This window comes from Jaculus jaculus, chromosome 1 (genome assembly GCF_020740685.1).
Source record: "Jaculus jaculus isolate mJacJac1 chromosome 1, mJacJac1.mat.Y.cur, whole genome shotgun sequence".
Classification (NCBI taxonomy): domain Eukaryota; kingdom Metazoa; phylum Chordata; class Mammalia; order Rodentia; family Dipodidae; genus Jaculus; species Jaculus jaculus.
In genome coordinates, this window is record NC_059102.1 from 298,334,260 (window position 1) to 298,349,560 (window position 15,301).

At 42.0% G+C, this 15,301-nt stretch overlaps 1 protein-coding gene across 1 annotated transcript in view; it reads right to left on the reverse strand.

The window, feature by feature from the left end:
* Positions 1–2,107: 2,107 nt before the first annotated feature.
* The window catches only part of Axdnd1 (axonemal dynein light chain domain containing 1), a 94,430-nt gene continuing 81,236 nt past the window's right edge, over positions 2,108–15,301 (reverse strand). Inside the window, exons 23-25 of the mRNA XM_004658874.2 lie at positions 9,237–9,319; positions 8,126–8,430; positions 2,108–2,186 (exon numbers count right to left, since the gene is read on the reverse strand). Coding sequence (XP_004658931.2) covers positions 2,116–2,186; positions 8,126–8,430; positions 9,237–9,319 — 459 coding nt within the window. The 3' untranslated portion in view covers positions 2,108–2,115. The remainder of the gene's footprint in view (positions 2,187–8,125; positions 8,431–9,236; positions 9,320–15,301) is intronic.

The following is a 15,301-nucleotide window of genomic DNA, read 5'->3' on the forward strand; positions in this document are numbered from 1 at the left end:
AGTTGTCATCATATCTTCCTCTGCCATGACAACATACAAGTTCCATTTTAAGTGCAATTTTGTTCTAATAATGCCGACAATGTTTTAAAATATTATTGATTTTTCTTTTTTATTTTATTAAGAACATACTTTATATGGATACATCGTGTACATGTTGGTACCATCTTTTCCCTCCTCCCTGCCCCCATTCCACAGAGGCCCCTCCTCAGTGGGGTTGCTGGTATTCCCCACGGGGTTGTGGGTTATGCGTTGTGGTAGCAGCAGTCAGTTATCAGTGGGGAGGAGAATATTATTGATTTTTAAGGCTTATAGAGAATTTGCAATATACTTAGGCATGCTTTCATATTTACTTAGCTTCTTTATTTCTATAGATGTGAATTTCTAATTATGTAAGGCAAATTAATGGAAAACAGACTTTTAGAAATAGAAAGAAATGTTATTAAAAGAATATTTTAGGGCATGCATATATTATGAAATGTTCTATTTTAATAAAAAGTCTGGGGTTGGGGAGAGCTCAGCTGGTAAAGTGCTTGCCTTAGAAGCATGAGCACCCGCATTTGATCCCTAGTGCCCTTGTGCATTTGGCTTTACGTGGGTACAAGGGATGAACCTGGACTGGCAGGCTTTGAAAGCAAGTGTCTTTGACTGCTGAGTCATCTCCCCAGCCTGGAATTTCATATCTTCTTTTCCCAGAAGTGAAGAGTGGAACAGGCCATATTTTGTCTAGTAGGCAGAGGTAAATCTCAAGCAGTATTGAACTCCTCACTCATTCTTGGGATGGTGGCTAGGAGCAGGCCAGGCCAGGGTTCAATTTCAATAAGGCTAAGGACTCTGGAATTAGGGGGTTTCTGAGAGAGAAAGACCAGGCAGAAATTTAAAATTTCAAGAGACAAAGCCAAGCCAATACCAAACAGGGAACCAAGCAAGCGTAGCAATCTCCCTGAGAGGGAAGGGGAAGGGGGGGGGGGAGCCAGAGAGAGAAGCAAATGCAAGCCAGCCAGGAGCAATGAGGTAGAATGGGCTCCTGAGTGGGTGTACAGATCATCATTTGTTTGTCATTTGCAACAGTCCATCTTCAGTGCCTAGATGGATGTCAGAGACATGAAAGGAGCAGACAAATGAGGTGATTAAAAAAGGGGGGGGCTAGAGAGCTGGCTTAGTGTTTAAGGCACTTGCCTGCAAAGTTAAAGGACCCAGGTTCAGCTCCCCAGGACCCATGTAAGCCAGATGCACAAGGTGGTACATGCGTCTGGAATTTGTTTGCAGTGGCTGGGTGCACTGGTGAGCCCATTCTCTCTTTCTATCTGCCTCTTTCCCTCCACCCCCCCTTTCAAATAAATACATAAATAAATAAAAACTGTATTTGAAAAAAAAAACTCCTTAAAGGATTTTCTGGGTGAGAGTTCAACAGCAGCGACCCCTGGAAAAGAAGCCATCTAAGCCAAGGGCTGAATGCAGTGAGCTCGGAGTTAATACCAGTCAGCTCCGTGGCTTCGGGAAGACTTGCAGACATTCTGAGCCTCCATTTCAACTCTGAGAAATGGGATAACCATGTCTTCCCTCCTACTTATAGCATTGTGAAGACCAGACAAATCCCAACTAACTAGAAATTTGAAAATGCTATAGAAATATGAGTGTTATTAAAATCCTCTCTTATGAATTGAAAATTATTTTCTAGGCTTCTCTCTAAAGTTTAGTTTTTAAAAAGTGTTATTTTCTTGACAGAAACTGATGCTTTTAAGCTGGGTGTGGTGGCTCACACCTATAATTCCAGCACTTGGGAGGCTGAGGCAGGTGGACCACCATAATAAGTTCAAGGCCAGCCTTGTCTACATAGTAAAACCCTGTTTCAAAAAATAAAAATGGAAAAGAAACTGACTTTTGACAGACCACTTAGGAAATGAATTAACCAGACTGTCACTCTTTTTTTAAATAAACTGTTTTTAATCTGGCAAGTAAACTAATGCATTGCATGCCTCTCTACTGCTGTTCTTGGGTTGTAGAGAGGATTTTCTAATAGTTGTGGCTAAGATCGTCCATCCACCCAAGCCACTTTGCCAGCTCCCCAGACCAGCAACATCTGGGCCTCTGTGACCTGCATGTGCTCTGTGGACGCTACTTGAATTTCTTGCTATTGGGTTTGGTCCGGGATCCAGATTTGGGAATATCCTCCTTCGAGTGTGTCTCTAAAAGACAAAAGCAATCATAGTACCGTAGTAAGATGTTGTACTTACTAAAGGCTTTCAACTTTCAAAAGCATTTATTTAAATTGCATTCTACCTGAGGAACTCCCAAATGACAAGTTACGTGCCAAACATTAGATTGTAAATTTTTAAATTTATTTTTATTTTTATTTATTTATTTAGGTTTTTCATGGTAGGGTCTCACTCTAGCCCAGGCTGACCTGGAATTCACCATGTAGTCTCAGGGTGGCCTCGAACTCACGGCGATCCTCCTACCTCTGCCTCCCGAGTGCTGGGATTAAAGCGGTGCGCCACCACGCCTGGCTCTAGATTGTAAATTTTGTACTAGATCTTGGAATGCATTTCCCCATGTTTACATCTTTACTGCTTGAGTTCTAGGTCCTGGGGACTGTGGGGTCCAGGAGAAAAGATGTCTCCTCCTTCCTGTTGTACTCTAAGCTTGTTGAGGAATGGCTCAGGGTTCGTCTCCACTTGTTCCCTCCTGCCCTTTCTCTCCAGCCCCCTGAGCGCAGACCCCACACAAGCTCCAGCTCTAGCTCACGTGGGCACCGAGGCCTCTGGCCTTCAAGCCTGCACCTCACATTGGGTCACTGCTGTTCAGACCTTGCCTTGCCCACCTCTGACTGCAGGCGAGGCCAAGTTCTAAGCCATACTTACCTCTGAACACACCCTTTGCTCACACACAGATCACAGCACAGTGATTGGGTAATTATTTGAAATACTGACATAAAAACAAAACGACATATGACTCTTGACTCTCCTCAGATCATCTCTTTACAAGCACTCGCCAGCTGCCTCTTTACCGTAATACAGTTTTCCATTTCACTGCACAACTCTCAGTAAATGAGTAATTTTCACTGTATGAACTTCAGAAATATAGCAGTGTCACTTGGCTCCAGAGAAGGTTGTGGGTCTTCAAGGGGCTATCTGATAACTCTAGGAAATGTCTGACTTAAGGATTTTTCTGAAGAGAGTTTGGGTCACCTGCAGGGCCTGGGGATCATCTTGCTCAGGAGCCGGGACTCACTGAGCTTGGCAAAGCTGCTGCTCATCTCTCACTGTCGAGCCCCCTGGCAGTGATTTTGAAGGTGGTGTCTGGAGAAAGGATGGAAGGGTGGCAAGGTGCTCAGATAGGTTACCGGTTATACATTGGGGATGAACTCTAGTCCTCCTCTATCTATAAATCATTAAAACTTCTCAGTTCTGGGGGCTGGAGATATTGCTCAGTGGTTAAGGCACTTGCCTGCAAAGCCCAAGGACTCAGGTTTGATACTCCAGGACCCATGTAAAATAGATGCACAAGGAGGCACATGCGTCTGGAGTTCATTTGCAATAGGTGGAGGCCCTAGTATGTCCATTCTCACCCTCCCTCCTTGCTCTCTCTTTCTCTCTACTTGCTCCTTTCTCTCTCTCTCTTTCTCTCTCCCTCTTGCTCAAATTAATAAATATCTTTTAAAACTTCTCAGTTCTGAATTTAACTCAGTCCTCAAGATCTTTATGTAAATGAGCAAAGCTAAAGTCCTTCATTGTATTTTGAAGTAACTTCTCCAGTTTGGTATGGTTTACATATTTATTTTTTAAATCTGGAAAAGAGCCGGACATGGTGGCACATGCCTTTAATCCTAGCACTTTGGAGGCAGAGGTAAGAGGATTACTGTGAGTTTGAGGCCACCCTGCGATTACATAGCAAATCCTAGGTCAGCCTGGACTGGAGTGAAACCCTACATCCAAAAAATCAAAATAAATAAATAAATCTGGAAAAGATCTAGTTTCAAAATCATTGGGATGCAACTGCATCCAGTATTGGCATAGATATTCAAAACCTAAAGCTATAGGATTTTCACAACAGGAATCAACAGCATTTCTACCAGGTCAGAGTTGACAGTTGCAAAGGACCTCAGACCCTGCCTGAAGTACTTGTGCCCCGTCCTCCTCTGGGATGACCAGGAGTGTTGAGTACTCTTTGCAGGGGGCAAGACAGAGGTTGCACAGGAAAACAGAAGTCAGGATTTTCTGAGTACTAGATCTCATACTAGGTGACTGTCTTGAGAATGGACCACACTCTGGAGATGAAGCAATCATAAAACTTGGAGCCGGGCGTAGTGGCACACTCCTTTAGTCCCGGCACTTGGGAGGCAGGAGGAGGAGGATCACTGTGAGCTCGAGGCCACCCTGAGACGGCTTAGTGACTTCCAGGTCAGCCTGGACCAGAGTGAGACCCTGTTTCAAAAAACTAAAAATAAATAAAAATAAAAACTGGTCAGTCATAGTGTTTCCATACTTGTGATCTTGGGAGGCAGAAGGATTACCACAAGCTCAAGACCAGCCTGGTCTACATCAAAAGTACCAGTCTACTCTGGGTAACAGAATAAGACCCTGTCTTGAAACACCAACTCTAAGTCAAAACAAAACAAAGGTCTCAAACATTGAAAAATACTGAGAACTGCTCATATAGATTATAGCACTAATGAGAGATAAGAAAATAAAAAAGGTGGTTGGGGAGATGGCTCAGCTTGGTTAAGAGTGCATGCTGGGGGCCAGAGAGATGGCTTAGCGGTTAAGTGCTTGCCTATGAAGCCTAAGGACTCTGGTTCGAGGCTCAATTCTCCAGGACCCATGTAAGGCAGATGCAGAAGGTGGCACATGCATCTGGAGTTTGTTTGCAGAGGCTGGAGAATGGGCCTGGCGCGCCCATTCTCTCTCTTTCTCTCTCTCCTTCTTTCTCTGTCTGTAGCTCTCAAGTAAATAAATAAAAATAGTCCTTACCAAATTTGACACCATTGATGATAAGGTGGGAGCTGCTATTTCTATGACATACATCACAAGCAAACCCATCGTCTTTGTGGGCACTGGCCAGACCTACTGTGACTTACGCAGTCTCAACGCCAAGGCTGTAGTGGCTGCCCTCATGAAGGCTTAACGTGTCTCTTGCCTAATACCAAATTGCCGCTTGTCCCAAGTCCCTACTCCGGTGTCAAGAATGTGCTTTAGACTATGTGAGCAATTTGTCTTCAAGTGTAGTACAAAGGCAGAGTGAGGAGGGAACTCCAAGGACTTGAAGATCCCTCTAATCCCACTCCCCGTTTAGCCCAGCCTCTGTCTTTAAGGAGGGCCTAATCATGTTACAATCACTGCCCAATGACCCTTCTCCCCATGAGCCTTCCTCTTCCTACTCAGGCATCCCCTTCACTCTGCTTACAGACTCAGTCTCGTTACAGCTTTGACCAATGGTTGGAAAACTCAGAGTTTTGCTAATTAGTGTGATCACAAAGCCACCTGTGCTATGGAGCAGTTTGAAGCCCCTCGCTCCATTGGGTTCAGAGGTGTCCAAAGCCAACTCTGGGTCTTGAATGGCATCCCCTCCCTCAAATACACAGCTTTCAGGTCCCTGGTGCCAGGAAGACAACCACCTCACTTGGCAGTACATGGTGGCCCATTCTTAATTGCTGCTAATTCTATATCTGATAAACTCCTACCCCATTTTTGCCCCAAAGCCACACTTCCCCTCTCAAAGGGAGCTGAGTTGCAGTGTTACATAGGCTTCTCAGACGTCCAACTCTTCCCCACTACCAGAATCCAGAGTAAGCTTTGCATGTCCACCTTCTTGGGAGAAAAGCAACTGTCAGAAAGGGTGCCTGTTGCCCCCTCCCCCATCCAACCTTTGGCCTCCTGAGCAGGTCCTGGCTTTCCTCATCCCTCTCTTCTACAGTGCCTGGTAGACAAGTGCTAAGTTGAATACAAACTCTTGTTAAGACATGTTCTGTAGCTTGGTATTACAGATGTGCTACTAGTGCAATAAGGTGAAGGCTGTCTGCCCAGAGAAATACATAATTTATATAAGAAAATAAATTTCATAAATAAAAAAAAAAAAAAATAATAATAATTTTTAAAAAGAGGGCATGCTGCACATGCATGAGAGCCTAAGAGGGACCGAAACCATCTGGGTTCAACTCCCTAGCACCCACTTAAATAGCTGTGTGTGGCCACACATGCTCGCCACACCACTCCTCGGGTACAGACAACTGAGAATCTCTGGAGCTCACAAAACCTGCAGTTTTAGGTTCAGGGAGAGATTCATCTCTAGGAGATATCTGGATGAGCAATAAAGACATTTGAAGTTCTTGAGTCTCCACATGAGTTTGTATGGGTCACATGCATCTGCACATACATGTGCATACACCACACATACCACATCACACAGGCATACACACAAAGAAAAATAATTATAAAAATTTAAATTCAGGTGCGATGGCTCATCATGCCTATTATCCCAGCACTCAGGAGGCTAAGGTAGGAGGATTGCTATGAACTTCAGGCCAGCCTGGACCAGAGTGAGACCCTGTCTCAAAAAAAAAAAAAAAAAAATCAAAGCGATAGGGAGAGAAAGAAAACTCCAAACCCTTCTTCCCTCAGAATTAATATTTGCACATGTACATGTGTATGTATATGTATGTATAGAGCATGTATTGTGTGTGTGCAAAAACAATCCACATATTTAACATTTTATTTATTTGACAGAGAAAGAGGGAGAGAGAGAGAATGAGCATGCCAGGGCCTGCAGCCACTGCAAATGAACTCCAGACACATGCATCCCCTTGTGCATCTAGCTAAAGTGGGTCCTGAGGAATCAAACTTGGGTTCTTTGGTTTTGCAGGCAAACGCCTTAACCAGTAAGCCATCCCTCCAGCCCCATCCACATATTTATTTGAGACAAGGTCTCTCCCTCAGTCCAGAACTGCTTTCTGTTAGGAAGCCCCAGCGTTTCTCTTGTCTCCACCTCCAATGAACTAGAGTTACAGAGGTGCATGGCCATGCCCAGCTTTTTAAAATGTGGGTTCTGGGGGAGGAACTTGATGGTTTCTGGAAGAGAGGCCTCATGCTTAAGCAACAAGTGTTTTTAACCTCTGAGCTATCTTCCCCAGTCCTTAGATTATTTTTTAATCATAGAAACTCCAAGCATGAAAACATAAAGACAAAATCTCTTTCACACTCTATCATTCATATACACCACATGTTAACAATTGGTCATATTTCTGTAATTTCTATAGCCTTAAAAATGTGGCATATCTATTTCCTGTATTTGATATTTTAGCATAATTTTTCTTATGTTCCTACAACTCCTTGTAAACACCATTTTAATAGCCATCTCTTCAGTCCCATGTTTTTTAAATATTTTTTATTTATTTGACAGAAAGGAGGAGAGAGAGGAAAAGGCAGATATAGAGACTGCTGGTCATGCCAGGGCCTCTAACCACTGCAAGTGAACTCCAGACGCATGCACCACTTTGTACATCTGGCTTACGTGGGTACTAGGGAATCAAATTTGGTTCCCTAGGCTTTGCTGACAAGTGCCTTAACCACTAAGCCATCTCTCCAGCCCCAGTCCTTGTTCTTGAAAGTACAAGTAAAACTGTCTAGGGGGACAAAGGGGACTAATGAAGACAGGGGAGAGGAAGAAAAAGCTCAATATATAATATATACATGTGTGAAAGCTTATGAAAGAAAAAAGTATATGCACATTTTAAAGGAATAGCTAGTTATACATTCTATCAAATTATGTTCTAAAAGACTTACACCTTTTCTTCTTTTTCATAAGTATTACCTGTAAAACTATGTGTAAAACCACATTTTTATTTGGTGTGTGTGTATGTGTGTGTGTGTTGGCATGCACATCTGTGTGCACAAAAAAGAAAACATGAAAATTTTAAGTAAAAGTGCCACCTCAGTGCTAATTTAGTCATCCACAGTTGTCAACACTTGTTTTGTCGTGTGCACGATCGGAAAAAGATAGTCAAGTTTATGTGGATGACTACAGATTCATAGACAGCACAGATCCTGAGACTTGTAAACACAGTGTGGCCGAGTCAGGCTTGCTCACATCTGTACTTCTCAACAGAGCAAAATGGAAAGGCAAGTCTTACCTTTCTTTCGCTGTTTTAAGGACTTTTTTACTGGCCTGACTTCTTCCTCTTCTCCTCCTGCTGCTCCTCTTCCTTCTTGTTCTTCTGCTCTTTCTTCTTGGCCTTCCAACTCTTTGGTATTTTCTTCATCCACCTGCACTTTTTCTCTTTCAGTTTCTGGTCCTCTTTCAGAGTCCTTTCCAACTTGCTTGGACACTTCCTCTAGTTCCTTCTCCAGATCTCTATTCTTTATGAGGGTATAATGAAACTTCTCATTTACATCATCAAACATCTCCTCGGCATGTCTGGCTCTGTTTTCCAACTCTCTGGTGTAGACAAATTCCAGCAAAACACAACACAACAAAATAGAGAGGGATGAGAAAAGTATCTTTGAAATAGAAAATCATGTAGAGATGCAGGGGGCCTAGAGAAGGTGGACCTGTCTGAAGAGTATAAAGACGGAAAGCAGGAGTATTGATGATTGATCAAGCAGTGACAGCTTCGGAGCTACTCTGGGTTATAGCTGAAATTAAGCTGTCATTTAAGTATACAACATGCTTATAATTTCTTAGGGAGATCTGCCTTTGGTGTATTTTACATGCTACATCAATAGCCAGAGAACTTCCACTCAGAGTTAATTTTGGCTTCATATAATTGAAGTGAGCCAACAAATGAAGCCCAAAAGTGTCTCTTCTCTGGCGCCTGTGACAGCAGAATGTGTAATCGAGCAGTCCAGTGTAGCATGTGCCGTCTTCCGTCTGTACGGCCACACTCTCCTCTTGGCCTCTTCACCCTTTCTGACTTTGTTACAAAACTCTTTCTCAAATGAAATGCTTTTGCTCAGTTTCCTTTCTTTCCTTGTCACTTAGAAACATATTGAATTGGATCGCTCCTGATGCCTGTGTACATAAATACATGTGGACTGTCATCTCCACGGTGTGGGTGTGCAAAGAAGGGTGCTCCTACTATGGCAGTGTGGTTCGCTGGCTCTAACAAGAGATTTGGAGACACACCCCACTATTGACATCAAGCAAGCAGGACAGCCAAAGGTGTGCCAAGAAATAAGGGCTGTTCAGCAAAACTTCTGGCCAGAAGCCTTTATTCTCTTACCATCGTGGGGCCTCATACTTACATTAGCTTCATTTTCATATGATCCATTATAGCCATTGCTTCAAGGTACTTTGGGGCCAATGTACCTTGGTTAGCTGATTCTCTCTGACAAAGAAAATAAATGAAATAAATGAACCAAGTGTCCCAACAGCTTCTACTTCTTCAGGAATCAGGTTTTCTAGAACATTCATTTCTACTTCTCATATTTATCTAATAGATGATAAGCACAAGCTTAACATCAAAAACAATAGTCACTGCTTGTGGCCAAGCAGTATAGCAGCTTCCAAATTATTCCTATGACAAGTAGATGTGAGTGTCATTAAAGTTGCTAACAAAAGAAGAAGAGAAACAAAAGAAATAGTAAGGGGCTGGAGAGATGGCTTAGTGGTTAAGCGCTTGCCTGTGAAGCCTAAGGACCCCAGTTTGAGGCTCTGTTCCCCAGGACCCACGTTAGCCAGATGCACAAGGGGGCGCACGCATCTGGAGTTCATTTGCAGTGGCTGGAAGCCCTGGCGAGCCCATTCTCAATCTCTCTCTCTCTCTCTTTCTGTCACTCTCAAATAAATAAATAAAACATGAACAAAAAAAATTAAAAAAAGAAATAGTCAGGTGAAACTGAGGAGATATATCAGTGGTTAAAGGTGGCTTGCAAAGCCTGCTGGTCCTAGGCTTAATCTCCCAGCTTTCCATGTAAAGTCAGGTAAGCATTCATTTGCAGCAACAAGAAACCCTGTGTGTGTGTGTGTGTGTGTGTGTGTGTGTGTGTGTGTGTACGCACGTGCACAAACTAACTTTTTCTGTTTTGGTTTTTATGAGGTAGCCTAGGCTGATCTGGAACTCATTCTGTAGCCTCAGGCTGGCCTCAAATTCATATTGATCCTCCTACCTCTCTCTGCCTCCTGAGTACTGGGAACAAATGTGTGCATCACCACACCCACTTAATTAACTTTTAAAAATAAATGGGGGGGGGTTCTGGAGAAATGGCTTAGTGGTTAAGGCATTTGCCTGTGAAGTCTAAGAACCCAAGTTCGATTCCCCAGTACATAAGCAAGATGCATAAGGTGGCACATGCATCTGGAGTTTGTCTGCAGTGGCTAGAGGCCCTGGCACACCCATTCTATCTGTCTCTCTTTCTCTCTCCCTAATAGATAAATAAAATAAAATATTTATAAAAAGCAATGGGAAAAAGGTTTAAAAATAAGGAGAGGGGTAACCATTTATCTAATGAATCAAATTCAATTATGAAGGAAGCTCACAAGTTCCAATTTATGATTAATAATTTAACACTAATAATTTCACTAAGCATGTTATAGCTCACATAACATTGTGAAATCTAGAAAGACTTTTAAATTCTTAGGGAATGTCATAACTAGTTAAAGGAATAAATCTTTCTTGGCAGAGAAAATGTGTGTGGTGGGGAGTCCATATCCTGATTTAGATGCCTCAAAGTTAATCATAGTACTGCCTTAAGCCATTTTCTGTGTTGTGTGGACAGGTCTATTAATGCAATTCATTACTATGTGGCAAAGCTATGATACTGGTGGTCTCTAACAAAAGTACTCAAACTAATATGATTATATTTTGGTATAACGAGTAAGGATAAATATGATCAAAAGAAAACCCAAAACAATTTACACATGACAAATTTACATGAGGAAAAGTACTTACCTATAGATTATAATAATGACTTAACATAAATGGAAAAATATGGCAGAACTAATTTAATCTAAAATTTAGTGTTAGTTTTCATATATCCTCTCAGTATATGAAAAAGATGACACTGATTAATGGATACATGGTAACAGTTTTTATAAGATCTTCACAGAAACCTTGTTTGGAAAAAAAACACATCAAGGGTAAAAAAGAAATCATACCCACCTAAAACTGTCCAGTTGTTATAAGGTGACAATATATTTACATATAAAAGCAAAGAACATATCATAAAAACTCAGTGGGAAAATCTTGATGATTAGAAAAAACTCATTTTTCAATGGTCCATTAATCACAAGTACTTTAAAGACTACATGAAAATTAAGCCAACTCTCCTATCACCTGTGAAATCCAAATATCTTAAAAGGATTAAAAACTTTATTACTAGATGTGATTTTAAAAACACACTATCATTAATCTCATACAGTATTGCTTCAAAAACCTTAGCAAATTATTTTACCAGAACATGTATGAAGAGTGAAATTAGAAATAGGTAGTTCATGGACTGGAGAGATAGCCCAGTGGTTAAGGGGCTTGCATGCAAAGCCCAATGACCCAGGTTCAATTTCCCCATGCCCATGTAAAGCCGGATGCAGAAAGTGGTTCTTGCATCTGGCATTTGTTTGCAATGACTAAAGGCCCTGGTGTATCCATTCTCGCTCTTTCTCTCGCACCCCTCATTGCAAATAAATAAATTTTTATGAGAGAGCAAGGGAGAGAGAGAATTGGTACACCAGGGCCTCCAGCCACTGAAATCAAACTCCAGATACGTGAGTCACCTTGTGTGTATACATGACCTTGAGCATGCATCACCTTGGGTGTCTGGCTTAAGTGAGATCTGGGGAGTCGAACATGGGTCCTTAGTCTTTGCAGGCAAGTGCCTTAATCACTAAGTCATCTCTCCAGTACAGTTAAAAAAAATTTTTTTTAAGAAATATGTATTCTCTTTAAGAGTGACATTGATAAGTACAACATATTTACAACAATAGAACAATTCTTTCAGGTTGTATAATCCTCGAGCACACAACACAAATGACTTCCTTCAGGCATGTCATATTACTTATGTTTGGGGAACTTCATTATGTAAAGAATTTTCACAGGGCTTTAAAACTATTGGTTACAATCATATTTTAATTTTTTCATATTTACAACATTTTAATCCAGTGTGTACTCAGCTGTGATAGAGATGAATAAATTTTTATATCTCTTCTTTTTTATTTAATTTATTTGTGAAAAAGGCAGAGGGAGAGAGGGAGAGAGAGAATAGGCATGCCAGGGCCTCTAGCCACTGCAAATGAACTCCAGACACATGTGCCACCTTGTATACCTGGCTTTACATGGGTAATGGGGAATCAAGCGCCTTAACTGCTAAGCCATCTCTCCAGCCTCCCAATTTTTACATCTCTTCTAATCAAGATTTATTGTTTTAAACTTAAGAGATGAACTGAGATGACTGAATATGTTCCCAGACAGACTGTCTTGTGTCCTACCCTGTCTGGTATGCAATCTTGTGTTAATGAAGCCTTTTGGAATTGGAGATTTTTTCCTGTCTGACTCCTTGACAGTTCCAAAAGGAAATAGGTGCAGGCATTGTTACAATCCTTACCAGGCACAGGGCTTCCCTCCAGCGTGAGTTCTGCCATGGTACTGAGTGGAACTAGAACCAGTGAAGACTTTATTGTGGAGCTTACAACATAGGGTTTCTCTCCAGTGTGAATCCTTGCAGGCATTGCAGGTACCCGTGGGAAGTGGATGTCTTCCCACACTGCCTACTTATGTAGGTTCTTTCTGTGGTGTGAGTTTGCTCATGACTTCTAACACTACTCAGAGGGAAAAAAAATGCTCTCCCACATTGTTTATATTAGTAGGGTTTCTCACCACTATTAATTCTTTCATGGTATAAAAGGCAACTACAATCAAAGAAGGCTTTCAAATCTAACTTACATGCATAGATTTCACTCCTGTATGAACTTGTGTCTTTGCAAAGAACTCCTCCGTGTGAAGCCTTCCAAGCACTGCTTATATGCTTAAAAGAGTTTCTCTCCCCCCTGAATCATATCAAATGGAGCTGTGACTTGGGAAGGCTCTTCCACACTGCTGGCATTCATATGGTTTCTCTCCACTGAGAGTCCTTTCATGGTATTGAAAGGAACTGGCACTTTTCAAAGCTTTCCCATCCAGCTTAAATACATCTTATTTCTCTCCACCTTGAATCTTTGCATGGTATTAAAGGGAACTGTGGTTAATGAAGACTTTCCCACATTATTCTGATACATATTTTAGTTCAGTGTGAGTTTACTCGTGACCCTGAGCCTTACTCAAAGAAGGAAAGGCTTTCCCACATTACTTATCCACGTGGGGTTTCTCGGCGTGGGGAATATTTTTACGGTAGTAAAGGCTGCTGGGACAAGTAAAGGCTTTATCAAGTTGCTTGTATACATAAAGCTCCTTTCAGTTGAGTTCTCTCATGTATTAGGAAAGCAGGAATAGTCGTGCCTTCCTTATGCTATACGTGGTCCATCTCTACAATAGCTCATCACGTGTCTTTGGCCACTGGCGAGAAGCCTGAAGCCCTTCTCACACTGTTGGACACACAAGATTTCTCTCGAGCATGGTTCCCTTCATGTGCTGGATGCAATTGCATCTATGGAAGGATTTCTCACATTTCTTCCAGTCCTAGAGCTTCTCTCTCTAGTGGGAGTTCTCATGCTTCATAAGCCATGATGAGAACTGAAGGCTTTCCTATATTCCTTCTGTGTATATAGTTTCTCTACATATCCCTCATACTTAGTTTTGTGTCTGCTCTGATCTGTGGTGGATAGAATTCTCTTGAAATTTTTATATTCACCTTCAAGGTTCTGGGGGTTTTTTGTTTTTGTTTTTGAGGTAGGGTTTTGCTCTATCTAGTCCAGGCTGACCTGGAATTCACTATGTAAAGGTTCTGGTTTTTATGTTGTTGTTTTTTTTCTAAAATGGACACCTATAGCACCTAGGCTCTTGAAGATTTCCTGCATGACATTCTATGTAGCATCTTTGTTGAAAGATCCAGAAAAATCCTTTTTTCCAGTGTGAAGTTCACAGCCACATCCTCAAAAGTTACAGATGCCATTTCTGCGTCAGGACCTCCTGCTCTCCTCTAACTGCTCCCTCAGCAGATGCAAAGCAATGGATGCTGAACCACGGAGGGCTGGCTGGGCAGACAGTGCATATCCTTAACCACGCAAGTGCCCAAAAGGAAGATGGCAGAAGAGTCCCTTGTTAAAATTCGTAACCTCTCTTGCCAGGTGTGGTGGTAATCCCAGCACTCAGGAGGCAGAGGTAAGAGGATCACTGTGATTTTGAGGCCACCCTGAGACTACATAGTAAATTCCAGGTAATCATGGGCTAGAGTGAAACCCTACCTCGAAAAAAAAAAGAAAAAAAAAAAAAAAGAAAAAAATTCTTAACCTCTCACTGTAGGACAGAGGTAAACATGGACCCACGGCTCTCAAGATAAAAGTGCATTGGACACTCCTCGCTTGTGCCTCTTAGCAGATAGCTGTGAGATTGTCTCTGTTTGACCTCTTCCACCTTTGCCATCTTGGCTTGTCCTTCCCAGCTTTTCTAAGGGGCTTTGGACTGGACTAATGTCTCTGGCCTTGAAATTAAAATCTGGATCCAGAACCAGCTCCCAGGATCCAGTTCTTAGCACTTCACTTCCAGCTAAACTTTGGAATCTTTCAGCTCTGTACATATTTTCTGGATCCCTCTATTTCAAGAGCTCTTCCCTGTTATAGGTAAATTATTCAGTGCTCTTAATAACCTAGATCTAGGATATTATTGGAGGGAAATTCAGACCAGCAAGGGTCTCCTTCAGCCCAAATGACAGGTGAGGTCAGAATATCGAATTTAAAAATACTGCTGAGAGTCTGGACTGATGGCTTAGTGGTTAAGGCACTTCCCTGCAAAGCCAAAGGACCACGGTTCAATTCCCAGGACTCATGTAAGTCAGATGTACAAGGTAGCTCATGTGTCTGGAGTTTGTTTGCAGTGGCTGGAGGCCCTAGCATGCCCATTCATTCTCTCTCTCTCTCTCTGTGTCTCACTGTCTTTCTCCTTCCCCCTCTTTCTCAAATAAATATATATAATAAAAATATTTTTAAAATACTTCTGAGCCCAGGAGTGTCCCCTGCTTATCTTTCAAGAGGTGTTCACAGATTATCCAAAAAATTTCTGTCTTCTTTATACACTTACTATCTTCACCAATAGTCAGGACCCATGAAGTCAAGATGCCCTTACGAAGACTGCTGCTTGCGTATACAACCCTATTCCTGCAGCTGAGCACCTTGCTTTAGTGCCCACTGTCCATTGTAGCTCTGAGCATTTTGAGGAGCCTCT